Raw genomic sequence first — 26869 nt, forward strand, 5'->3', positions numbered from 1 at the left:
GGAAGTGCTTTTGCTAGAAGCACAAAAAAATTAAATATCACAGTTCTATTGCAAAATCATGTCCCATTTCTTATTTGAAACATTGTTGAAAGCGCTTCACTATTCAAAAAATGGAAAAATAGAAAGTAAACCCTAGGTAGTGCCAAAATAAGCTCCAAGCCAACATGTCTGGGCCCCACATATATAATTTTACCTAATAAGTTTCTTAAAAAGGGTCAAAATGATCAGATATTCGCTCAGTCCCAAAAACAGAACTAGTCGATCAAGCACGGTTCTCCGTTTCTCTCATCCAAAATTCAGCAAAGAATTTAACCAGCAACAAATCAGGGTTTTGCAAATTTCAACTCACAGGTTAGTCTGTGTTGGTTTGAGTGGATGGATCATCATGCTTTCTTTGTCTAATGGATTTCAAGCAGCTCTCTTAATTGTTTTAGTGCTAATTCTGAAGTTTCATGCTGTTCTGCATATATTTTTGAGGCAGGAAAATCTAAAATTCAGGAGTTTCTGAATATTTGACATTTTAAGATTGTTTTAGCGTAATATGTTTCATCAAACAATGAGATTCCAAGTGAAAATACGTTTTTGTAGTTGTCAGTGATTATATGGTGGATTGCTCGAAATCTAGGAGTTGTAAATGTTTATGTTTCCAGGATAAATGGCATCCGAACCCGTCAATGTGAATGAGTACCAGGAATTGGCTAGGCAAGCGCTTCCGAAAATGTACTATGATTTTCACACTGGGGGAGCTGAGGACCAGCACACGCTAAAAGAGAACGTTGAAGCATTTCGCAGAATCACGTAAATGTTTAGTTCTACTGCTGCTAAATGCTCGAAAATATGGTATAATTACATGAGAGATACCTGTGTCTTTGTTCCAGGTTGCGGCCTAGAATTCTCGTTGATGTTAGCAGAATAGATATGTCAACTACCGTATTGGGTTACAAAATTTCAGCGCCTATAATGCTTGCTCCTACTTCTATGCATCAGTTAGCTCACCCCGAAGGTCTAAAATCTAAACTGCCTTCCAAAGAGTTCTCCGTTGAGATTGGTTTAGGATACTAATTTCTACCAGCTCTTTTATATCGAATACAGGAGAGGTTGCCACTGCTAGAGCAGCAGCTGCATGTAACACCATAATGGTATTCTATGAGTTACGACATGCATTGAGCGAATATGCGTTGTATGGTATATAAATTGTAGTATTTTTCGTTGTAGATTTTGTCCAGTATATCTAGCTGCACTGTGGAGGAGGTTGCTTCCAGCTGCAATTCTGTTCGGTTCTTTCAACTATATGTATTTTTTCACTCTTCGGCTTAATTTTGTTTTACAGTAATATTTCTTTTTATTTCCTTCATTTTTAAGTCTCTATCCTTCCTATCACATCTCAAGCTGTCAAACGGTACCCTTTGTTTGAACAGGTTTTCAAGAGGCGAGATATATCAGCTCAGATAGTTCGCAGAGCTGAAGAAAATGGATACAAGGCTATTGTCCTAACGGTTGATGCTCCCAGACCTGGTCGAAGAGAGGCAGACATAAAGAATAAGTTTGTCAACCCCCATTTTTTTCTTTGATTGTTATTTCTCCATGCTTTGCAATTTGTTGCTTTTAAAGTATGATTGGAAAGGGAACTTTTCTGTATAATATATCATGTCGAATGTTGTTCTGTTAAATCTTATGTGGTACATCGAATTATATCTTGTGCATCTCGATTGAAACATGATTGTGACAACTGCTGCAGAATGGTAGCACCTCAATTGAGGAATTTCGAAGGCCTTATATCAACCAAAGTAGACACTGTGAGTGGAATAGTTAAATCCTGAACACCTTAGTCCAAATGTGCAATGTTTCTCAGCTGTATCATCCAAGTGAAAGGTTCGTTTTCTCCACACGCATGACACTTTTTCTGCAGGATAAGGGGTCGAACTTGGAAGCTTTTGCCAAAGGGGCCTATGATGCTTCTCTGTGCTGGGAGGTATAAATCAGTAGACTCGTCTGATTGCGTTTTCATATGCTTGTAGACAATCTGTTAGAGAACTTATTATGTGCCGATGTGCTAGGTGGTTTCCTTCTTCTTGAATGCTTAGTTATTGCGTTGTTGGCGTGTGCAGGACATAGGATGGCTGAAATCTATCACAAACTTGCCAATTCTAATCAAGGGGGTACTCACTCATGAAGATGGTAACTGATGATCAGGGCTCCATATTTTGATATCTTACCTTCTGTACATATAAAACTCAAACCGAAAGATCTAGAAGATGTTTTCTAATTCTTCACGAATCCAAAACAGGGCGTGCTTTTTGTTACTCAAACAACCCCATGTTTGAGATACATTGGTTCGATTGTTTAAGTTGACGTACCCCCAATTATCCCTTCTGAATGCCTGTTGTTTTACCATATTTCAGCAAGAAAGGCTGTGGAAGTAGGTGTTGCTGGCATTGTTGTCTCGAACCATGGAGCCCGCCAACTCGATTATACTCCCTCCACTATTTCTATCCTGGAAGAGGTGCAACTCTATCTCTACTTCATCATTTTTTTCTGGCGTAACTTGTTAAGACACGAAAATGGTGTAACTTCCACATTAGAAACGTGCAAATTTTTTTTTGCTGTTACAAGCTGACTCGAAAACTTCGTAAGAATGTTCAATCACCATATTCTATCCATAATGTATTCAGGTGGTTCATGCTGTTGGAGGAAAAGTTCCTATTCTTTTCGATGGAGGAGTACGCCGAGGAACAGACGTGTTCAAGGCGTTAGCTCTTGGTGCACAAGCTGTCCTTGTAAGAATCATATCCACCACATTGCTTATCAATCTCCTCATATGTTTCCTTAAACTGCTTCTACTATTGTGGCTTTTCTCATTGATCAATGCACATCTCACTGAAGGTGGGAAGGCCTGTTGTCTACGGCCTTGCAGCAGACGGAGAACGGGGAGTGAGGCGGGTGATCGAGATGCTGAAGAACGAGTTTGAGCTCACAATGGCCCTTTCTGGCTGTCCTAGCATCAGGGATATCACCAGGAGCCATGTGAAAACAGAAAGTGATAAACTCCATTCAATGCTCTAATTTAATTTACCGAAAGTGATTTCCGCACACCTATTTTCTTTTCCTCAACGCCCCTATGTATTTCCCTCCTCTGGATTGAATAAATCAAAAGTGTGCCGAAGGAGAAAATAATATTATGCAGAGACGTGGATGGAGTGAAATCATCAGTAAACTGCAGATTCTAAAACTAGCTGTCGTAATTTAACTTTCTTAAAGACAAGACTCGTGTGAAAAAACTCCACTTCTATTCGATTTTCTTTAGCTTTGGTCTCATTTGTTTATATTATTTTTCTCCTTCTCATTCGTTTATATGATTGATTGCTTTAGGTATAATTTAACTTAAATCGTTTGGTTTCTAGTCTCATATTGGTTAATCGCTTCGATGTTAGATTTTATCAGACCGTGGCAACGTACCAAATCTCTGAGGAGCAGTTTATACCTAAATAATCAATCATAACAATAAATGGGATCAAGTTAGAAGAAAAATTGAAAAGTAAATTTTTTTCAATTTAAACCATGATGTCAATGCATAGAGAATTTTAGGTCAATTTACCATCCAAGTTGCTTTCACCATTTAATTGCATTTCAAGAGTCATTATCTTTAGATGTAGCCAAAAAAGAAAAAACAAATCTTCTTTACACATGACGGTGTGACGTCATTTTACATACAAACGTTATAATTCGAACTGTTTATTCATTTATAGATGATCTTTACATGATGGCAAAAAGAATGACTGATTCTGTATATAACGTTTGTACAATGAAATGAGGTTACCTTGTCGTGTAAAAAAAATTTCTCTTCACACGCAGACTGTTATCCTTAAAATATCAAGAGTGGCCACTAGCGAAAAGAAAAGTTCACTTTTGAACAAAAATTGGCCAAACACGCATTTCATGATTCTATGCTCTTCCACTTTCTCAGGCCCCATTCAGCAACTAAGTTTCCAACTCTCAAATAAGTTTCATCAGTTCATACTGCACTGCGATTACTAAACAGGGGGAGCTGAGGACGAGCACATGCTACAGGAGAACGTTGAAGCATTTTGCAGAATCATGTAAACTGCCTGCTGATGTTTACTGTAAAGTAGTGCGGTATAATATTACGCGACCGACTGATTCGTGTGTTTTGTTCCAGGTCGCGGCCTAGATTTTTTTGTCGAAGTTAGCTGAATATACATGTCAAATATTGTGTTGGGGTACAAAATCTCGGCGCCGATAATGATTGCTCGTACTACAAGGCAGCAGCCAGCTCACCCCGAAGATCTAAAATCTATATACCGCCTTTCAAGAGTTCTCTGTTGAGATTGGGTTAGGACACTAATTTCTACCAGCTCTTTTATATCGAATACAGGAGAGGTTGCTACTGCTAGAACAGCAGGTTCATGTAACACCATAATGATATATGTTTGAGTAACTTACGACATGCATTAAACTAATACGCGTTGTTTACCATTTGAATTGTAGCTTTTCCGTTGTAGATTTTGTCCAGTAGGTTTTCCTGTACCGTGGAGGAGGTTGCTTCCAGCTGCAACGCTGTTCGGTTCTTTCAATTATATGTACTTGTTCTCGCTTGAGCTCGTTTCAATTTTCGGTTGCTCTGATTTCTATTTTATTAGTTACTATCCCTTCCAGCCTATCAGAGCTCATCAAGCTATCAAACGGAACGGTTTTCTGAACAGGTTTACAAGGGAATATCAGCTGAGATAGCTCGCAGAGCTGAAAAAAGCTGGATACCAAGCCTTTCCTAACTGTCGATGCTCCCAGATTTGGTCGATGGTAGACATAAAGAATCGGTTGTGTCATCCTATTTTATTACAAATATGTTGTTTTGCTGACACTTATGTTGTTCATTGAATAATATCTTATGCATCTCATTTAGCAAATGCGGTCACAACTGTCGCAGAAGGGTTGAAGCTCGATTGAAGAATTTGGAAGTAAACTTTTTGCGCTGATGAAACTTTGCGTAGCGTAAATCTGTATATTGTGATATATCCATAACGATGAGCAGATATATACATGAAGTGCACAAAATAAAGAGAAAAATAGGCGACATTTATATCTGTATACGATCCAAGTGAATGTGCATATATATATGACACTTGTTTGGTCATTGAAGCGCATAAGTTTTATACTCCTTTTCTGTGCATGTCTTCGTACGCTAGCTATTTCTTTTCGTCTTGAACGCTTAGTTATTGCATCGATTGATTGAGTACGCGGGACATAGGACAGCTGAAATATATTACGAACATGCCAATTCTAATCAAGGGGTCTTACTCATGGAAGATGGTAAGATCAACTGATCCTTTAAGTCGACGTGTGTCGAGATTAGCCCTTCTGATCACGGCTGTTGTTTTACCATATTTCAGCAAGAAAGGCCGTGGAAGTAGGAGTTGCTGGGATTGTTGTCTCGAACCATGGAGGCCGCCAATTCGATTGTACTCCTCCCACTATTTCTGTCCTGGATGAGTGCAACTCTATCAACCGCTGCTTCATCATTTCTTTTTTCCTGTTACGAAATCAATTGGAAAGTTGTATGATAAGGTGTTCAGGTGGTTCATGCTGCTGGAGGAAAAGATCCTGTTCTTTTCGATGGAGGAGTAAGGCAAGGGAAGGCGTGTTCAAGGCGTTAACCCTCGGTGCACAAACTGTTCTCGTAAGAATCATATCCATCCACCACTGTTTAACCCTTAAAACTAGTTCTACTTTTGTTGTTCCTGGCCTTATTGATACATATGTGAGAAATTGCAAATGTCGACGCAGGTTGGAAGGCTGGTTATCTACGGCCTTGCAGCAGGCGGAGGACGGGGAGTGAGGCGGGTGATCGAAATGCTCGAGGATGAGTTTGAGCTGACAATGGCCCTCTCTTGCTGTCCTAGCGTCAAAGATATTACCAGGAGCCATGTGAGAACACTAGGTGATCATAAACTCTTTGACCAAAGAAATAAAGATCATAAACTCAACTCCATGCTTTAGTTCTCAACTTTTGGGAGAAATTGCAAATTGTAAACTAGCTAATGTAACTCAAATTGTTTTTTTTTTTTTTTTTTTTTTTATGAGATGGGTGATTTGAACTTTGAATAATTTTTTGCATAAATGATCTTTAGATGATAATAAACACATTGAATGATTCTGATCACGCTGTTTGTACGGTAAAAATACGTTAATCTTAAGTGGGGTTCTCCCATGGAAAGGATACTAAGTCCAAAAAGAAAATAATTTGGTCACACCAAAAATAAAAAAATGAAACAGAAAATTGCAAATACTTTCACACTCAACCTTCACTTATAAACACCAGCCAATCCCCAAGAATTTATACACCTGTAGAGCAGCAGAGAGATGGATCTTATTTCTGAGCCCCCTCTAGCACAAACCATTGCACTCCAGTAAATGTATATTCACCTTTTTGCCCCGGAAAAAAGGTGATATCATGTACTAAGCTCATAGTTCTTCTGCCAAAATTTATTTGAACAATGTATGTAAAGTTTACTGTGTTAATAAGGACTAATACGTCTAAATGTCGACTTAACTTTGGGATTTGAGGGGGAGGCTTCCGACAGAAGCGGCTGAACTATTTCCTCCTGAGAACACCCCCGAAGATCTGATATTGTTGCTACGGATTACCAACAGAGTTACTCTTGTTCACACCTTGAAGGTCCATAGGAGAATTTGCCATACTACCGACTGAGCCGTGCGTTTGAGAGCTTAGCTGTGGGCTTGCGGGACAAGCCTCTGGATTACCAGCACTCATGGCATGCATTGCCCCTGAGCTCAGCTGTGGACTCATCGGAGTTCTTTGGCTCATTTGCTGTGGGCTAGCCTGCTGATGCAGCTGCTGCTGTTGCTGCTGGCTCTGGTGGGCCAGTTGTGAAATTCCCGAGGGAGAGCCCACCTGCTGCGGCGAAACAACAGCCTGTAGTGGTGAAGTCGTTTCTTGCTGCTGCTGTTGCAATTGCTGCTGCTGCTGCTGCTGCTGTAATTGCTGTTGCTGTTGCTGCAACTGCTGCTGCTGCATTTGTTGTTGCTGAAACTGTTGCTGCTGCTGCTGCGGATTCATGTACATATTCGTCCCTGCCACCCCCGCCATCAGCTTTGGTGGACCCATGGGCCCTACTCCTGGCGTGTGTTGCATCGGACTCATATTACCTCGGTTCAGAGTCTGACCCAACATTGAGAAACCAGCAGATCCCGGATGCATCTGTCTGCCTCCTGACATCCCAGCTATGCCTGACTGAGGACTGCCTAACATGCCGCCTCGGTTATTTGGCATCCTGAATTTTGATGCCATTAAAGCAGCTTGTGTTAATCTTCCGGGTTGAAATTGCTGGGTTAAATTGCTAATATTTGAACCCTGGCTTAAATTCATTGGATTCTGACCCACATTGCCCATTCCAGAAATAGGCGTCATAGGCGCAGATCCCATTCCCCTTGCAGCTCCCATGCCCATGGTGTTTCCAACTCCGGAAAGCCCAACCATGTTATTGCCTAAGTTTCCCATAGCTGTTCCAAGTCCCATCATCATTTTTCTCTGCATTTGTGAACTCTGTTGCTGCTGCTGAAAAAGCTGATATTGCTGCAAGGGGGTAAGCTTATTACTCCCCATGGGTAATTGCATATTGGAATTCTGTCCAAACTGTGAAAGCGAATTTGCTGCTATCATCATTGATCTCTGGAGCTGGGGATTCTGCTGTTGAATCAATGAGTGTTGGCTTTGCTGCTGCTGTGGCTGCTGTTGTTGCTGCTGCTGCAGTTGTTGCTGCTGCTGTAGTTGTTGTTGCTGCTGCTGCTGGTGTTGGTGTTGCTGCTGCTGCTGCTGCTGGAGTGATGGTTGTGACTCAAGCTGTTGTTGGCGTTGAGGCATCGAATTCCCAGCCATGAGCCCTTGAGACATCTGTAAAGCCTGAGGGTTTCCAGGAGGCAACATCCTTGTGCTTGGTAGAAGATTGTGGGATGAAGTTAAGGATGAATTACCGCCATTAACTGACTTTGCAACCTCATTGGACGGCTGGCCTGAAACTGAATCTGCATATTGTTGCATATCAGCTGCTGAGTTGTTACGGGGCAGCCCAGCAGCATTTGATTGATTGCTTGGGGCAACAGTCATGCGGGTTGGCTTTAATTGAATGTGATCATCCACAACATAACCATCCTTCACCATCTGAATAAGAAGATAACATAAATCACAAACTAAAAGTGTAATTTAAACTCTTAGTTAACTTCAAGACCATTAAAAACATACCAGCGAACAGAACTGTGCTGCAAGCAAATCCGCCATGTGCTGTTACAGGAATGAGTTTAGATATATACGTCAGCAACAGAAAACACAAGGAATGGTAAATAGTGAAGGTCATCCCAACAGAGATTCCAGTCCAGCTCTTTTACATAACCAAAGTTACTAAAAGTTGTTTAATACGATCTGATCAGCTATATGATTACAAATTACTGTGAATGCCGCACCAAGCTCCTTAATACAGAATATTTTAGGACATATATGGTGACAAATTTTGTGCAACCAACGGCAGAAAATGGTAGGAAAGATTAATCAAAGAATATACAAGCACGAAAATCCCACAAGCCAATAGCAGATTCGAAGGGGCAAAAAGAAGTCTGAAACAGGAATGTGAAAATGATAACAAAATAAATAGCAAAAATGCTATAAAAAAAAATAAAAAATCAGAAACCACAAAAGACAAGTATTTGTGTAAATTTATATTTTGAGAAAATGAATCATCGGTAAGATAGGATGACAACACAATTTGTTGATTGCCTCAACTATGTCTGGTAACACTGAGTTCAATCAAACAGACAATCACCTCAGACAGCAAAGTTTAACTTGTACAATAACACTTACAGTATTGGACAAAGTAGGAAGATGTTCCTCGGCAGACAGAAAATCACCATCTTCTACTTTGCCGTAGTACATTGCTACAGTACCATCATTTGGTCTCTCTGACACGATCAACCTAGTTCGTTGCTTGGGAAGATAAACACCATTTCCTGCAGAGTCAAAAGTAGACTTTAGAATCATAGGGAAGACAGGAATTCTACTAGATATATAACCAAACCGAAATATCTGGCCCAGATTTTGAATAAATATATTAAAACAAAGGGCATATATCTGATTGATAGGATATACTGCACCTTGAACAATATGCTCTTCCTTCTCAAAATTCAAAATTCTAATTTTGCAGATATTCATGCTTCCACCAACAAGTGACTTCGACAAACGTCTCTCACATGAATCATCATTGAAATCCTCATTATTGGAACCATTTGAGAGGCAGGCTCGAAGATGTTGATCTGGGAATGTATTTGGCTTCCTGATATCATCAACCTTATTCTTTTTTTTGTTGAGCTGATACCTGAAACAACACCCGGTTGAAAATAACGAATCTGTTATTGCTATATAATTGATAAGTCATTCGCCACCAAAGTAGATAAGATCTAAGAAATTTGTCCAGAAATTTTTGCAAGTTAGAAAACACTGCGTGAGGGGAAAGTAAACAAAAACTAGGAGAGAAAATCATGTAGCCAGACTGTAGAGTCTACCATTATCTCCTTGAGTCGAATCTATTTCCTGATAAATGCTTACACAATTAAGGAACACACACATTTTAAAAATTGCAATTTTCCATCCACCTTTCACATTCTTTTGTAGGTAGAGAGGGAAAATAAAGTGCTGGGAATATAGTGCAAAGAAATTTATATAAATTCAAAACTAGTACCATTATTACCCTAGATCAAAAGGTAAAAAATAGGGTTATACCTCATGGTGACCGCTTCAATTTTTGCGAATTTTTCAAGCATGGTTTGATCAGCGGAGGATGGAGTTCCAACAGAAGGACTGCCTGCATTTAGTGGAACACTTATATTACTCACGCTGGCAGGAGATCCAACACCAGTCATTGCTGAGGTCTTAGGGAGCGAGTTTGTTTTCCGTTTTGCTGCAGCTTGAGACTGGTGTTGCCGTTGCATAGACTCATTAGCACTGGAAGTCAAACATGGGGCTCCAATAGTAGGAACTGAGGTCATTGCTGCCTTCTCCTTCTGCGATGCCGCTAAAGCAGAAGTTACTGCAGCTGTTCCAAAGTGGGGTCTTACAGAACCAGTAGAAAACTCCCCCGACTTTGATGATAATGGGGATTGCACTAAAGCCCCAGAAGATACCCGAGGACTTTGAGCTAATTTTCTTTTTGGGAGTTGGTCATCCTTTCTTGCATCTTTCTCCATATTCTGACCAAGATTACTCCAGGATGGCTGAGAAAAATTAGATCTCATGAATGCATGCTGTGATAATCTTTGGTGAAGCCTTGATGGATCGAGATGGCTTGTGTCTCCTTCCATTATCGGCACATCGGTCTTAATCCCACTGAGCTCTGACCCGTCTATCTTACCTATATCAAACGGCTCTTCCTTGGCACCATATCTCATGTTTGGCTGTCCTACAACAAATGGCATTGTCCCAGGGTCCTGACTCACCGCCCCATCAAACATCTGCTGGGAGAACTTCTGAATTCCTGTATTTGAAAACTGAATTCCTTTGGCCATTGCTTGCTGCTGCAAATAGTTATTCTTCCAGTTCATATCTGATCCATGGAAAGTATCCATATGTGGCCCTATTTGCTCATGTTGCATTCCATCAAGGCCAACTGGTGTGGGTCTTTGTCTCTTATTAAAAGTAGATAAGGGTGACATTTGGCCATCTTGATGCTCTCTCTTTCCAAGAAGAGGGACATTACTGTTCACATTGTCAGTATACGAGATCATCATGTCTTGCCCAACAGGGGAAGGTGATGCATTGACAACACTTCCTGATCCAGCGTCCTGCACACTTCTTGGGGTTCCGACCCCCATTTGATACCTTGATTGGTTCGGTGCTAAATGTGGTGCTGGAACAGAAGCATCGGTCATAAAACTCTTGGATCTTAGGGCCAACAAGTTATTTGTACTCACATTTTGATCGGTCAAATTTTCATGGGCGTGTGGCATCATATTGGCTGGAAGGGTTCCTGAATCTCCCAACCTACTGTTAGATCTTTCTGGAACTCTATCAATGCAAACTTTCTTCCCATGTGTCTTGCTATTAGATGCAACAGTTTCTGGCATCTGTCTCAACCTCTTTCTCCGGATACCAGTCAATGCCAAATCGAGCTGCAAACGCAAAAATTGATATGATTAAAATGCATCAAATCATCCAGGTGAAGTACATCAACTAAACCTGAAACTTCATTACCTTTGTGGGAACTGGATTTTTACAGAGCCTGTCTAACTTGGGAGTTGGATCTAAATGAAGTTGTGGCTGCAAAGATTTCAATATTCGGGACTCCACTTCCTGCAATTTAAAGTGAATACTATATGTTGACATCACAACTCGAACATATTACAGAGAACTATTTGGAAGGGATGGGAGACATCTAGTTACATACCATCAGGTCACCATAAGCCCAAGAATTATCTGAGATCAGCGGGATATCCTTCACTACATTTTCCAATGACATTTTAAGGCATACTTTATTTACAATGACGGATCCATTGGTAGAGGGACTACTAGGCCCTTGTTCAAAAGCACATTTGCGATAATCACGAATCTGCAAGAAATCACATATAACCAATTTTAAAAACAAAGTATAGCTAAATAATGTAAAAATTAGTTAATGTTTGTTGTCCTATTCCCATTTCGAAATACTTTTCTATTAGATTATTTCACTGTTCTTGCATAGGTAATCTTACGGAACAAGATAACTCACCTCACACACAAGTGTTCCATCGACATACTTGCAAGGTATATCATCTAGAATATCTCCAGGCAACCGGCCAGATTCAATTGCCTCCAGATATATTTGCAAATGGAAAAGGAAGAAAATCTTAGTACCAAAAAAAAAAAAAAAAAAAAAAAAACTACAGAGCAAGAAATTCCAGATAGTAATTTCGATGCAGATGACAAGGAAGGAGTTGCAGGTGGCATAAAGTGACCTGTAAACTAGTTAAATCAAATAACAAATTGATGAAGCGCCTTTTGAAAAAACCGTTCTTTCTTCTTTTTCATTTGTTTGGTTTTACACACTCATTGCACGTAATACATGCTCATCAATGGTCAAGTCCATCATTATAACAGTCAGTTTTCTGGAGTTAAATGAATAAACAAAACAGCGAAAACTTTATATCAAAATTTTAATGGAAGAGTTTTATGCCATACTATATTGCATGCAACTACTGATCTTCCAAAGAAAAATTGCAACATTCTAACCATAACTGGACACTCAAAAGAAATAAAGGGGGAAATTCAAATAACTAGACATTTACCGAAAAAAGAGTTTCTGACGTCCTATCATATGGGTGTAACAACTTTGGAACATCTTGATGTGTAGCTTGATGAGAAGTGTCATTCTGAAAATTCATAAATACAGAAGGGCTTAAGAATAAGAAACAAGATTTAAAAGAGCCATGTTTCCATCTTATCCAAAATTATATTTCTTTTTAACAAACCTCTGATGGTTTTCCAATAGAGTATCCATCTGGGAAGAGATTCAAAGTGAAGGAAACTTCGTTTTCTGTCAAAACAAAGGAAAGAAAAATCAAGATAAAAACAATGGCTAATCCCCTAAAAAAATTGTGACAAACCTGCAGATAGGAGAAGCCCTTCAGAAGACATTGGTGGACCAGAAACCCTGGCCCCATTCTCACCCTGTACATACCATAAGAGAATCTAATTAGTCAAAAACAAAGATAGAATGCAAACGGCACATCAAACCCTCTACTCATTCTCCTTATTCAAGGGTTCTCAATCAAACTACAATGAAAGCTTTCCGCTTGCATATTCCATATCAGAATAAGTAAAAAGTAATGCTCATTTCTGTTTCAGTTGCAAGAAAGAAGGAAAATAATGTGGATTCTGTTCTGCGTCTCCTTCCGTGCACCTTTTAAGTCGATCAAGGGCAGCAAAAGAATAACTCCATAGCCCTTGGGGGATTAAGAATTAACTGGATACGGATATAGCTTCAACATTCAACTCGAGGTGATGGATCAGAAATTTTTAATTTCAACAATTAATTTAAGTACCCACTTTGAAAACAAAGTGCTTTGATCTCAACATCCACTTTCCACCCAAAAACAAATAATATTCAGCAGAATCGACATAGATATTCAAATTCAGGCTCAGCAAAACGCCTGGACACACTTTGTGAGCAAAACCCCAATGCCGAAAGATCGAAAATAGCTGTAAACCTTTATGTAAATTCTTCCCTTGTACAACTTGAACAGCCAAAAACACCCCAGTAAAGTAATCACACAAGCAAAGCAACAAATTAAACACTCCGCTAAATTACAGTAATAAATTAAGTTGAATTATCAGCAATTTCTTTTTCTCACATTGCCACTCATTTCCCCACATTTTCTCAGCAACCAAACAGAGAGAAATTCACCAATCTCAAAACTTTACCTCGAGCTTTCTGGGGACAGCTCGGGAGCTGCTGTTATTGGGAGTCTCGGACACGTCATCACCGGCAACGTCGGCCTCGGACTGCAGAGGCGGCTTCGGACGGAACCTAGTACCGGTCCTTGAAACCTTAAACGAAACACCCATGATTGGGTCGGAATTCGATTGAGTTTCTCAGAATTTGAATCCGAGGTCGTTGCTGGGATGCAGGAGAGCTCGGATCATGGGAAGTTAATTGGAGGACGATAAAATTTGGAAACAAACAAACAAAAATTAATGAAAAAATAAACAAAAACAGAGGAGAAGAGGAGAGAAACAAAAACCCTAATTGGAATCTGTGTGTCTGTAATTTGTTAGTGTTGAATTTGACAGAAAGTAGGGCAGAGAAAGAGAGAAACGGGGGAAGTTGTGGAGCTCGTTGGACAAAGGTTGTGTTTTTTCTACTGTTAATGTTGTCTGATTTGATTTTTATATGATTAGGATTTGGGAGGAAGTTATAACATCTCTCATTGGCTGCGAGCGATCCCAATTCCCAAGTGGTGCCGGTGTCTATTTTTGTGTTTTATTTGTTTGCATTTTCGATTAAGCAGAAGGTCCTGTTATCCACGCCGCTCTTCTCTTATATTTTTCATTTACTTTCTAAAATTTTTATCGTCAAATCAAATGATTTGAAAGGATAAAAAAAAAAGATGTACGAATACCACCGAGGTCAAAAGATAAACAAGTTTGTCCGAAGATAAAATCTGTTGGCATAGTTGTTACATAGAAGAGGACTGAAGGTTCTGGTTGACACAGTTGACATCCGGTTGCGTGTAACAACAATTCCAAAAATGATATAAGAATAATAGCAATAATAACATCGATATTTGTCAACACCAGAGAAACCTCTCATATCTTTATCATTCAAATTTCAGCCACCTACATAGACAAGTCTAACAAAAACCTACACAAACGATAAAATCTTCATATTTGTCACATCTGCATCTCAGGTTCAGCGGGGTAAATGTAGAAAAAATTGTGGTGGTGCCGCTGTCGTTGGTCGGTGATCCGGAATACCTGTGACGGTAAAACTACAGAACGTACCATTTTACAACCCTATCAGCCTTGCAGTAAGCACCAAGAAACCTAGCCTTGACCAACAAGTCAAGAAGAAAGCTCCTCTTCAAGCTCCATTTGGCTTATGGAATATTCCCTCTCAAACAATAAAAGTTCCTGCAGATGAGACGGTGGTTCAATAAGTCGGGTCATGTTAATCAGCGGATGCTAAAGGGGAAAGTAAAAGAGGGAGCTCCACGGAAGTTTCCGAATGATCAAATAAGCTTACGGGGTACTTTATAAGTACATAATTCCAAAATTGACAAATTTAAGGCCCAGCACATGTTCAGTGATGAATCTGTGGATGATGTGAAGTCAAGACTCAGAAGTGAAGGTTATGGTATGGCGGAGGCCAGAGGGCAATGGCTATCGGTTGAAATTTTGATGGCAAGGGGTTTAATTTACGATACAAAAGTGCCTTTAGAAGGAAGAGTAGACATTTACATCCGATTGTTTAAAAGTGGGAGATCGATAGACAAAGGAACAATATGCTTAAAGCCTCAAGTTATAAATTGTCTACCTGGTGAACAAATGAGAAGTATCTATTACCTGCAGTTGTTGGTGACTAAACAAATGAAGAAATCCAGCTTCGGAGCTAGCAACTAATTCAATCAACTGATCATGGCTTTCAGGTGGAACACCCAACTCTATAAGTGAAAGCGAGACCTGCATATTATGACATACATTACACAATTAAAAGGTGTGCACAGTTCTTGTTACTGTATGTAATCATTCAACAAATTTCAAGTAGAAGGCCACTTGGGAAGAAGGTTACCTGCATGCATCGAAGAATGACTTCTGGAATACAGCACCTACGACATAGACCCAGCACAACGTATGTTGCTGGGCTCTTCAAGGAACCTTCTTTGCTCGAATACCAGGCATCTAATTGCGAAATCTCGATGGTAACTCCAGCTTGAAAACGAGGCAACTCACCTGCGATGAAAATTATTCAGTTCAATCACCTTTTCTCCTACTATTTCTTTCATTCACCATTTGAAGAGTACATTTCTTTTTCCTTCAATTATCCTGTTATACTTTCACAATGTTTCTTCTGTTTGTAAAGAACTTTTGTTGTCAGTTGTTGATTAGAATTCATTTGATTTTGATTCTCTAGCAACGTGACCACACTTTGATCAATTTGTGAAGATTGTGTTAGGTTGAACATAGAGAGCTGCCGAACAATCCATTTATTAACCTTTGCTTTTTTCTAGAATTTCCAATATAAGATTCACTCACATTGAGCACAGCCAAAAAGCCCGAGCCCTAAAATTCTAGTTGGAAGATCAAAGAAAACCAGAGAGGGACCTTGAGCAAAGAACAACAGAACTCCAGTATCAATAATATTGCTTACCTTTGAAGCCAGCAGCCATTACAGTACCAAGAATACCCCCATCAGTGTTTTCCTGTGACCCAAGACCATCGCCTGCCACTGCCAAGCAGCGAAGCACCACCTCAACACAGTAATTGTCCTTTGAGGATATGGTGACATTTATCTACAGAAGAACAAAAAGATTCCTGTTAGTGAGCAAAAGAAAAATGAAGAAAGAAACAGAAAGGTTAATGCATAAAAGATTAGGTAGCTAAAGGGACAATATTCTGGACAGTGTAAACCCCTATTATTGTTCTCACCAATGAGAACCCACACAAAGAGAAACTTTGATTCTTAGTTTTGAGAATCTATCAATACACGTTTGTTTTATCCTTTCTTACTATCAGCTTCCACAAACAAATAAACATACCATTAGTTGCCTATGCAACACATCTTCCTCGCTCACTGAAGAGTAAAGAGCACTCATTAATGCAGTGCACACGGTTGCATCTGGAGGCAGACATTCACCAGATGGCAAGCAAAGCATTGCGGTGGTGTGCAATTCAACAAATACAGGTTCCACAGATTCATACAAATGATCTTGAGCTGAAGCTAACCAAGGATTTTCAGTTCCTATATACAAAGACAACTTACTTACATGTCAAGCAACTATTAAATCTGAAAAAGGTGAAAAAGAGAAAGGAAAAAAAAGGACAATAATGGATCTAAACCCGTTGTCCTTGGGAAATTTTGTTTGAACAAACACAAGCCAATCCAGATATCTTTCTCAGCTTGTTTTCACATTTAGAAAGAGAAATAATCAGCTTACTCAGTAACAATGACAGAGATGAATTCAGAGTCTCCTTGGCTGCTGAAACGGCTCTTTGTTTTTCCTCCATTGAGAGTTCAAGGGGGGGAACCTCTGCATTCTCTAATTCAATTTTGAGCCAATTGCGATATTTTGCATCACAAGAATAATACTCGCTCTGCTCAAAATAAAAAACAAATTAACATCCACATATGTAAATGTTATATAAAATTTCACAAGGATTTGATAACATACTAAATTACTAATAAGTTGGCAATGTTAACTGGAGAGAGAGAGAGAGAGAGAGACACACACACACACACACACACACACAAATGAAGCTTACCCAATCGTGGAACTCTTTCAGGTTCTGAGAAACGTTGTAATCCTCCACGGTATCAGAAGATTCTGAGAGTTGCTTTAAAGGTTCAGCAAGGAAGCTAAGTAATGTGTGAGCACCAATGGGCATTGCAGGAACTCTCCACATTGAACCTAGGGCAAACTCCCGAAACAATATGTTGCTATAAGAAGAAAATGGGAGGTTAAAAGTGAGGAAATCACAGATAGAAACAAAATAGGACAGGCAAGGAAGATGCAATGAGAATGTATCAGCAACAAATACCACCTAAAGAATCTCATGGAACTAGTACAACAATTAGGGACAACAAATACCACCTAAAGAATCTCACGGAACCAGTATAACAATTAGGGAAACTATCCTCACCAAGACGAGAACTACAACTTTAAGATATAAATCACCTTTTGTTTTCTTGCAAGAAAGTATACATCATCCTTAACACATCACAAAAAGAAAAGAACTGAACTATTCTTTCGTGCTGTTAGATGATTTTAGAATTATGTACTGACCAGAAACCAGCTTGAGGTTCCACAAACATAAACGGAGCTATACAACATGGTACAACCATTACCTGTGTGTCAAAGCTCGTAGAAGAAGTTTTGTACTGACATCCCTGACATTAGTAACTGTGGAGGGGGGTGTAAAGCATAGCCACTGGATAACCATAGCTTTGGGAAGGCTCTGCAGCCGGTGCTGCTCTGCAACATCTGATAACTTATCATACTTGCCAACTTTCATTTCCCGAGATCTTGACAGAACCCTGTTTAAACAGTTTGTTAGAAGTAGAATAAGGTATAGAAAAATCAAATTGCTTTCTTCCCGTCCCAAAAGTAAAGTAGGATAAAGAAGAAACATAAATACCTCTCAACAATCTCTTCAAAACTTCCTTTTGAGTTGTCCACCGGAGAAAATTGTAAATACCCCATAGCAGAAAGGAAGATCTTATATTTGACATGCACACTGTTAACAGACGACATAGAATAAATAATAAATAATATATATATATATATATATATATTATATACCAGGTAATAAACAAAACTTCATGTCCCCTCCATCCATAGAAAAAAATTATAGGACCCCGCATAGAATACCCTACAATTTGCGATATCTTGCTAACAAAAATTTACAATACATTTTACAAATTTGAATACCCTACATGTTTTGTGTTAAAAAGGTAATGGGAGAACATTGTACAGAAACATTAACCTGCTGTTCAGCCTCAGTTCCATCATGTGCACAAAGAGGTCAATGCAACGGTGGCGTGCAAGTTGAGAAGCATATATACCCACCAACTCCTCATGTTGCATGGAAAAGAGAAACATGGCATACCTAGAATCAGATTCACCAACCATTAATGAACAATAAACAAAATATTGCATCCACACACACACAATCCTCTTACAATACACCAGAAATCTTCGTGTCCATTTAAGCCAAAAAATAAGACAAAAATCAAGCTGTCTTGAAGGACATGAGAACCACCCTCTCTACACGCTCAGCCCATTCAAGGGTTCCTCCAAACTTTGTCCCATATTGCTTCCCCGAGTTCTCGTGTTGTTGTTCATCACACTCATCGGTTTCACAAAATGTTATTCAACAATAGTTCATACCGTATCACATAACAATTGCCAAAGACATGATTTGAAGCTACTTACATGTGTATAATGAGATCACCAACATTCATAATCTTCTCTCTCAAAGTATCCTTATTTTCATCATCAAGTAAATATCTAAGCACAAGTACTAGATGAGCACCAAATCGAATCATCTGAGGATCTCCATGAGGCCTGACAATAAAAAAAACAATGCCCATTAGTCATTAAACCAATCCTATGAAACTAGAGAACTACTTATTTTGTTTGTTTCAGCGGAACATGTAAAACTGCAATAAATTTGTTTACAAAAAATATCGAAACCGATGTCACAAAAATATGTTGAAACCAAGACATTCATGTACAAAAGAAATCACCAACAAAGCAACATGGAGAATCATTATATCGTGATCATCTATTTCAAGAACTTGCATTGCATTGATATTTGGTCATACAAAATGTTATCAAATGTTGAAAGGCCCAGGAACAAAGAATTCACTTGTTCCTCTGAAACATAGTCGTCTCTAACGCATATGAGGTCAGAGAACTGAGGTGAATGCAACTAACCAACATTACCTGAAGAAACTCTTATCATCTTCTGAAGGGGCTATCCATGACCATATCAGGTCCAGCAATTGTGGGATATCTCCTAACATTAGTTTCATCTGTCAAGCAATTTGTTGTTACAAGTACAGAAAACTTATATCCTTCCTTTGAATAAAAAAGAAAAGAAACAAAAGCAGGCCCTGAAGTATGAAATACAAGTAGGAGTGAGGACTTCTACAAAGGAATAGTACACACGTTGCAATTCTTTTGTCAAGAAGAAGAAACATGCACATATATTTCAAGCGATAACATTTACACAATTTCATAGAAATTTGTTTTGGAAGAAATCAAATTTCTTTAAGGAAAGGTTTTCCATCGAAAGAATTTGTTTTTGAAAACATCTCTTCAGAAAATTCTCTTCAAAAAAATATGATTATCTTCTCATTATATTTTTGTCAAGGGTTCAACTTCAACCTAACACAAATGTTTGAGAATTACATTTGATCAAGGCTTCAACCTAGCACAAGCGTTTGGGAAACTCTTATCCATAACATTTTCTTTGACTCTGTTTTTGTTTGTTTGGTAGATTTTAGAGGGATTCTTTTTTTGTTAACAAAAATACATTTCTATCAAAAAAGAAATGCATGTCCTAAAGAAATTTCCACAAGAGAAAAATTTCCCATTGAATCAAACAATACAAAAAAGTTTCCAATCAAAGAAACTATATGGTGGAACTATTTTCCATGGTAACAACAAGAGAATGAACTAATTGTTTTTTGAAGATACCTCAATTTGACGTTGCTGCTCCTTGCATCCTCGAGTAACACTTTCATGAACCAATTCCCTAATCCAAACAATTTAAAATTTTCATCTCAAATAAACATTCTTTCATTAACAATAAGCAATACCGCAGAAAAGGACAGCTCAAAATCAGAATGAAAACTGCATTGTATATATACCCTGATTGAAGTTTCTGGAGTAGATCTGAAAGTTGTCGTGGTTGTTGGTTAAAAACTTGGAGTGGCCAAATTCCTGGTCCATTTGAAGGCTGAACAGCTCCGTCACTATGTCCAGGACTTCCATCAATTGCATCTCCAATGCTTTTAAATTGATCCATTCTTCCCGGTTCCAAATGAGCCAATTCCAAATCCACCTGAACATGTAACCATGATTTCGCCATAGCCCAGCATGCTGACTGCAACTATCTTGGTTAGATTTACGAAAAGTGTCTAAAACTGAAGGTGCAGTTACAAGGGAAAGAAAAAAAAAGCTTTTCTAGTGACACCCTAACACATCTGAGTTCACAAACTCTACTCTTACTGAAAAACTGAAACACTAAATACTCAAAAAATAAATAAACCCAAACCCACCAACTGCAAGCCCCCTTCCCCCTGAAACCACGCTGATATTTCCCACCAGCCCAACTATCGCCCTCCTTTCTATCGTTAATGCATCTAAATTAGGGCAGTCTTGCCATTACAAAAGGGTATTGTCAACCACTAAAAAAATCAACAAACCCCTAGTTAAATTGGGAAGGCAGCAAGAGAAAAGAAGAAAACTGTCTGAGTTTTGTATTCAAGTACTCTAAGACTCTTTTTAATTGAAGGATGGGGGAGAGGAAGAGTCAAGGGTTCTTCAATTCTACTTTTAAGTTGAAGGGAGGGAGGGAGTGGAGACAGAGGGTGCTCAGGTTGTGGCCCTGTGGCGTGTGTTTTTTATTTTCATAAACTTTTGTATTTAATTTTAGAGTGCAGCAAGCATAACAACATTCGCACCATACAAAACTGGCGTTTTTATTTTTTGATAGAAGTTATGAACGGACTGTAGCATGCCATAATTTGAAACACTAAAGAGTAAATGTAAAAAAAGCTACTGACTCATCACACAGAAACCCATATTAAAAATCAGCAGTTAAGACAATATAAAAAATTAAAAAAGATTTTGAGGATTCTTATAACTTTGGGGTCAAGGGGACAAATACCTCCCAGTCAGTGCAGATTGGAAGCATGCGCCTTAAATTGCTACATTGAGCTGCATACACTGCTGCTTCATATTTCCCAGCATCTTGCTCAGCTATTTTCTTCAACATAGATAGAAACGAAATTTAGCATGTTAAAATACTTCGGGGGCAAAGAAAGGAATAAAAAGCAACAGATAATTCTATAACATCAAGAACAATGAGAAGACCAGGGAGCAGAACATAAAATATTTCATATTCAGTATTTACAATGTATGAAATCCATACAAAAGGACAGAAATATGTTGCCAATTCCTTTCAACTCTACCTCTGATGCACAATATGATGCCCATTTCCACAGATGCCATTGATGGCCAATGCCACTTTCCAACTCAATGGCTTGCAAAGTTCTCTTCTTTCCGTTTTTCACCACAGCTTCAACTGAAGGAAAATCATCAATTCCTCCAAATATGCACAAAGTTGCAGCTCTCCATGGCTACCAAAATGTTAGCAGGTGTCAAGGAGCAACATTAACATAAAATAAAGTATTATCCCATATTTTTCAGAACTTCACTAACCTGTCCTGCAGACCGGCAAAGGTGACATGCCTCTTCCCGTCTTCCAGCTCTTAAAAGAATCCAGACATCTTCCAACAGAGATTCATCTTGTTTCTGCAGGCGTAAAACTGTTAAATTCTATCTGATAGAAACGTACATGCACGAAAAAATAGAAGTTACATATGGCAGAAATTCTGAACCAACAGAAATTAGCAGATAATTAAAATGTCACAAAGCCCCTTTAGGTAACATTCTTTGACATAGAAAAATTACAAGTTGATAACTAAAGTTAAAAGTAGATTTGTGCATCACTAGCCAAAAAGAACAGGTGAGGGTTGGAGCTGGGTTTTGAATTGATTACTTCGTACTTAACAAATTCTGGCCCCTTCAATACAAATAATGTAGAGCCTAACACAATTATGGGAAGACCAATCCTTGTTGTCTTGCAGCACAAATATACACGCACTGTATCAGTTACAACTCCACAGGATCTAAAGTACTTTCAATAATTTTAAACGCATTTTCCAGACAACACACAAAGAAAGTTCATAATGTTATAAAGACCATCATCTTTCCACACAGCAGCTTACATCTTGATATTCTTTGTTTCTTCTTAAAGGAAAATATATAATGCCAGTAATATTCTACTTTCAACTTGATATATAATCCTTTACGTACTATACTGTCTTCCTTACATGCTCAATTGATCAAATGTAAGCTTTGTGCCAAAACCTCATGCCAGTGAAGTCCACTAGGAGAATTAATCCATTAGCAACTTCAGGATAGCAAAGCATGAGGGGCAGTCATAGAAAAAATCCTCTACACAACCTAGTTAATTTGAAAGTCCATTTTATAACAGATAATTAATTTGTAAAGTTTATAATTTTCTTTTTTGTGAACAAACGATATTATCTACACTAGGGGGAGGGGTGGGCTTAGCCTCACAATGGGCTAGCAATAATGTGGTTGAAATTTGCCTTAGGCGAGGATCGAACCTAAGACCTCTCACTTACAAGTGAAGAGGAATAGGGCAAAGGCACTTCAAAATATAAGAAAACTTGAATTTGTGAGAGAACAAAAAATACTTTGTCATCAGGTAGTAGTTGAGCATGTTCACGTGTTGGAGCATCAAAATCCAAGTGATGAATGGTATTTGTACTGGAGGCTCCTTTCTTAAGATAGCATTGAGTATGATACCAAATTCCAGAGCTTGGGAGACAGGCACCGACATGAGACCCCCTCACCTACAAGTATTAAAATTTCAATCTTCAAAACTTCCTCCTGATACACAAAAAGCTACAATAACCAGCGAAAGCTCACTGTCTTTGCCAAGTAAACAGGCCAATACATGCCATGGTGTGATACTAGAACTAAAAGATTGCATAATAAAAGATTGGTATATTAACCAGAGAATAATCAGTGTGCACAATTAAAGATATTCTGGGGAAATTATAGCAGTAAGTGGTAACCTTTCTTTCCAAGTCAAGTGCTTTGGAGGCTAAGCCTTCTAGCCATTGAACAATGCGTAAACATAATTGTGCCGTATGGTCCTCTACGACAAATTGGCAAGCTTCCAAGTGTGATGTTGAGGGCAACTGTCATGAGTCAATATGTTTAAATGAGTTTTTTTTGCTTTTTTGGCTAACCTCCCTGTACTTCGTAATATATTAAATTTTCTATTAAAAAATAGGTAAATTCACATGTTTTTCCAATCAAACAACTAATGACAAGAAAGATGCATTACCAAGATGAACTCTTTTGGGATTTCTTCAGTCCCTGCAAGAAGAAGAATAACTGTCACACTAAACTCAAAGCTAATAAGTGTAAGACTTGCAACCAAAAGCAAATATTATTAACCTAAGGGGAACAAAAGAAATTAATTTTTATTTCCAACAACTACAAAATAAAACAACTCAGTAAATAGTTGAATAAACCTATAAAACACCCAAAAATTTACGCAGTTTTCACTTCAAACAGTTTTTTCCTAAAAAATGTTTTTTTTTAAATAGATTAGCATTAGAATAAAACTTCAAAGTTAGAGATATATTTCCTTTTCCATAAAGGTACCACAGAAGGGACCAGGAAGCAGCCTCATCGAGCAGGAGTTGAGCCTTCTGCCTCATCAACTTGTCCTCTACAACACGATGCCTAATGTTGGAACCATACCTGTAGAAGAAACCAGAAGATGCATTTATGCGTATAGCGGTACTAACAGCTTCCATACCAGTTTAAAAAGTACTTTCAATAACAGAAACATACCTAATCGACTCTGAAACATTTCGGCAGGCTTCTTCAAATCTTAGTATCAAGTCAGGAAAAGGTATCAACCCTGCAAACCACCAAAAAGATAAATAGGTTAGTCAATTAAATGCTACATCAAACTGCTCATCAGGAAAAGTTGATATAATTAATAAAACTGAGAAGAAGCACTCTCAAAAGAAATATTGAAAATGGATATAAACATAATAAACAGATATCTAAATTCAGTACTATATTATTAGGTATGTCTAGCTCAAACACCTTGAAGAGCAGAATCAAGTAGCGATGCAAAAAGGCTAAAGGTTGGATCTCCATCATCAGCCAGTGAATCCTCCTCATGCTTCAAAAGTTTGATTGAATGGTGGACTGAACCAGCGCCATCATCCATATCGGCACCATCAATGGGCAACCTCCTTCTTGAGAAAGAAGTTCTTTCCAAGTGATCAGCATCAATGCTTTCAGCCTCATGTTTAATATTTTCGAGAAGAAGTGCAGCATTGGTCGGGCTATGGATATTCTGCCCATCATATAGTAGTCTAAATTCACTGTATTTAGAAGCTGAATTCTCTCGGTGGGGCGATATGCTTGAAGTCAAGTGCCTTTTCCTGGCATTACATTAAATCAATAAGTAAAAACCACAAAATGTATACAATTTGCAGTTCCAAAAACACCCAGAAAATTTCACTTCAAACATGCAAAAGCAAAAGCTCGTAACAATACTGCGAAATTGAAGTAATTTGAATATGAACTGCAAAATATATCCATATGGAGTACACACACATCATGCCTCATTAGAATTAAAGCTGCACAATGTGACATCAGAACCCTAATGCTTGAACCAACATTTACCAATCAAAGTAAAATCAATTTTCAGTTAATTTCACCCAAAAAAAAACTAATAAATCCACTTATGAATCAAGCTTCATCACAGAAAACCCCAAATCAACCAAAAACCCACGGTAAATTCAGCTAGATTGGGAAATCTGGATCCGAACCCGTATCGACGAAACTTCTCTCTGATTGTGAGGTCTTCGGGGTCGAAGAAGCTTGGAGAAGCGTCCATTTCTACGTCCATCTGCGCCAAAACGACGTCGCATTCAAAACTCTAGGGTTCGCAGTGGCTTCTGAAGGAGCCAAGCTTAAACCCTAGAGGAGCTCAAAGCGCGGGAATCCGAAGGAGGGTGTGTGGGTTTAATTAGTTAAAACCCTTCGTCCGCTTCGGGGATAGAGAGAGAGAGAGAGAGAGAGAGAGAGAGAGACATGGATGGCGATCGGACGACAACGCCGTTTGGGCTTTTACCGAGTGCACCAATATAAAGCCCACGAAATTATGAACGATGCTCATTAGAGCAGTTAAAAAAAAAATTAAAATCTCACATCGAGAAAATAATGGATCTTGCATGTGCTTACAATCAATTGGTCTACCCGTATTGCCAATCAATTTTATGGTGTAATCTCAACTTTCTTCATGGTATCAGAACAAATTGTCTCAGTGTGAAGCTAACCGCCACACGTGCTCTACATCACCTAATTTGTGTTGTTTATGTGTTAGGCTTGAAAATTCGCCACAAGTGAGAAGCTATGTTAAGAGTGAACATCAATGAAAAAAATGGGCTTTACATGTGCTTATAAGTAATTTGACTGTTTCTCATATTGCCAATTAATTTTATGATGAAACCCCAACTATGATATCATCTAATCCGAGCATCCCCGCACTATTCTTCAAGCCAAATCCTTTTATCTATGGATCCTTGAACCAAACTAGAGACTGAAAAAATATGAGTTTGAAGGCTTCATGATGATTTTGTTGGCAATATTGAACGCCGGGAATTTAAAACTATGCTCCGGTTCCAATGTATTATCCGATCAAATTGTATCTCGTGCTCTAATATGGTGGCCGGAGATTTCCCATGCCTCTTTCCTTCCCTCCTTAGGTTTGAAGCCAAATCCTTGTATCTCTTGTTGTTAGTTAAAATTGAAGCTTCTTCTTCCCATGTCCGCAGCCAAGCTATGAGGCTACCTATCACCATCCACGCCTTGCTCTCCGTTATTCAGATGTTCGAGGAACCTCTCGATTTTATTTGTGATGTAATTTATGAGGAGAGCCTTCCTACTTTCTAAATGAGTTGCCTTTTAGCTGTGAAATGAAATTTTGAAACTTCTTTTCCAAAAAATAATAGGGTTTCTACTAGCTACAGAGGGTGTAATGGACGTTTCATGTCAAGTAAAAGAAAGAAAAAACAATTAAGTTGGTAGACCAATCCAAAGTCTTATTTTCCCACTCATATTATAATCTCGCCTACCATAAAAATTTTAAAAATTAAATGTTATTTTTTCATCCACTATTATTTCTGAAATAATCTCTACTATGCTATTTCCCACATACTATTACTCCTTCAGATTGAAATATTATTTCCTCAACAACGAAGTCTCTTCCGACAATAATTTACAACAAATGAATAAACCTTCAAATGTTGTTATGCTGTGTGATTATGCACTTCAATAACTACCACCAAAATCAATCATCATAAGTTGCTACCTTATTACCTTTAATTTAAAATGGCATCCATACTTTTTCGTTTCAGAATTCCTTCTATCCTCATTTTTTTATGGTTTTTGTTTCCAAATTCAACTTACATATTGTCCATTTTTTTCACAACCCAATGTAAATCTAGGACCCTTGTTACCTTTTCACGCCCAAATTAATATTATTACAAATCTTGTAAGGTTCTTGCAGGTCATTTTACAAATAAACAAACTTATAATTAAAATTTTCATTAAAAACTTGACGGAGAGATGAAACACTCGTGGAATAAGTACTGGTTTAATATTGAGGTGCTTTTATAAAAAGTGGGTATAAAAAAAAGATGAGTTCAAAAAAATGTTTGGTAAACACTTAAAAAAGCTT

General features: G+C 38.4%; 3 protein-coding genes across 3 annotated transcripts; 1 reads left to right on the top strand and 2 right to left on the bottom strand.

The window, feature by feature from the left end:
* The first annotated feature begins 106 nt into the window (after positions 1 to 106).
* Positions 107 to 3315, top strand: LOC103443663 (peroxisomal (S)-2-hydroxyacid oxidase GLO4-like). The gene is made up of 12 exons (XM_008382553.4): positions 107 to 351; positions 651 to 798; positions 879 to 1003; positions 1093 to 1139; positions 1216 to 1293; positions 1419 to 1543; positions 1739 to 1796; positions 1910 to 1972; positions 2109 to 2178; positions 2403 to 2503; positions 2673 to 2777; positions 2884 to 3315. Exons 2-12 carry the CDS (start codon positions 656 to 658, stop codon positions 3061 to 3063), a joined length of 1095 nt encoding a protein of 364 aa, XP_008380775.1. The 5' UTR covers positions 107 to 351; positions 651 to 655; the 3' UTR covers positions 3064 to 3315.
* Positions 3316 to 6295: 2980 nt separating this feature from the next.
* LOC103443662 (protein PHYTOCHROME-DEPENDENT LATE-FLOWERING-like) lies at positions 6296 to 14010 on the bottom strand. The gene is made up of 12 exons (XM_070805330.1): positions 13478 to 14010; positions 12661 to 12724; positions 12526 to 12590; positions 12343 to 12426; positions 11787 to 11867; positions 11466 to 11627; positions 11273 to 11371; positions 9806 to 11190; positions 9181 to 9401; positions 8891 to 9036; positions 8279 to 8317; positions 6296 to 8197 (listed from the first exon to the last, which is right to left on the bottom strand). The coding sequence occupies exons 1-12, from the start codon at positions 13619 to 13621 to the stop codon at positions 6653 to 6655; spliced, it is 4035 nt and encodes a 1344-aa protein (XP_070661431.1). The 5' UTR covers positions 13622 to 14010; the 3' UTR covers positions 6296 to 6652.
* Positions 14011 to 14280: 270 nt separating this feature from the next.
* On the bottom strand, positions 14281 to 25225 carry LOC103443661 (nuclear pore complex protein NUP107-like). The gene is made up of 24 exons (XM_070805331.1): positions 24957 to 25225; positions 24223 to 24566; positions 23962 to 24031; positions 23752 to 23868; positions 23447 to 23477; positions 23172 to 23297; positions 22788 to 22946; positions 21724 to 21816; positions 21474 to 21641; positions 21170 to 21268; positions 20148 to 20383; positions 19975 to 20032; positions 19219 to 19307; positions 18706 to 18837; positions 18257 to 18379; positions 17909 to 18007; positions 17619 to 17807; positions 17036 to 17210; positions 16711 to 16867; positions 16312 to 16514; positions 15924 to 16065; positions 15345 to 15505; positions 15119 to 15235; positions 14281 to 14686 (listed from the first exon to the last, which is right to left on the bottom strand). Exons 1-24 carry the CDS (start codon positions 25034 to 25036, stop codon positions 14618 to 14620), a joined length of 3237 nt encoding a protein of 1078 aa, XP_070661432.1. The 5' UTR covers positions 25037 to 25225; the 3' UTR covers positions 14281 to 14617.
* Between the last annotated feature and the right edge of the window lie 1644 nt (positions 25226 to 26869).

This window comes from Malus domestica, chromosome 09 (assembly GCF_042453785.1).
Source record: "Malus domestica chromosome 09, GDT2T_hap1".
Classification (NCBI taxonomy): Eukaryota; Viridiplantae; Streptophyta; class Magnoliopsida; order Rosales; family Rosaceae; genus Malus; species Malus domestica.

Coding starts and splice junctions, on each gene's coding strand:
- LOC103443662 (XM_070805330.1), bottom strand. CDS start 13,621: ATGGGTGTTTCGTTTAAGGTTTCAAGGACCGGTACTAGGTTCCGTCCG. Junction 12,725..13,477: donor CTGTCCCCAGAAAGCTCGAG/GTAAAGTTTTGA, acceptor TGGTATGTACAG/GGTGAGAATGGGGCCAGGGT. Junction 8,198..8,278: donor CAGCACAGTTCTGTTCGCTG/GTATGTTTTTAA, acceptor CTTCTTATTCAG/ATGGTGAAGGATGGTTATGT.
- LOC103443663 (XM_008382553.4), top strand. CDS start 656: ATGGCATCCGAACCCGTCAATGTGAATGAGTACCAGGAATTGGCTAGG. Junction 799..878: donor GAAGCATTTCGCAGAATCAC/GTAAATGTTTAG, acceptor TCTTTGTTCCAG/GTTGCGGCCTAGAATTCTCG. Junction 1,544..1,738: donor GAGGCAGACATAAAGAATAA/GTTTGTCAACCC, acceptor CAACTGCTGCAG/AATGGTAGCACCTCAATTGA.
- LOC103443661 (XM_070805331.1), bottom strand. CDS start 25,036: ATGGACGTAGAAATGGACGCTTCTCCAAGCTTCTTCGACCCCGAAGAC. Junction 22,947..23,171: donor CACTTGACTTGGAAAGAAAG/GTTACCACTTAC, acceptor TAATACTTGTAG/GTGAGGGGGTCTCATGTCGG. Junction 17,211..17,618: donor CTACGAGCTTTGACACACAG/GTAATGGTTGTA, acceptor TTCTTCTTATAG/CAACATATTGTTTCGGGAGT.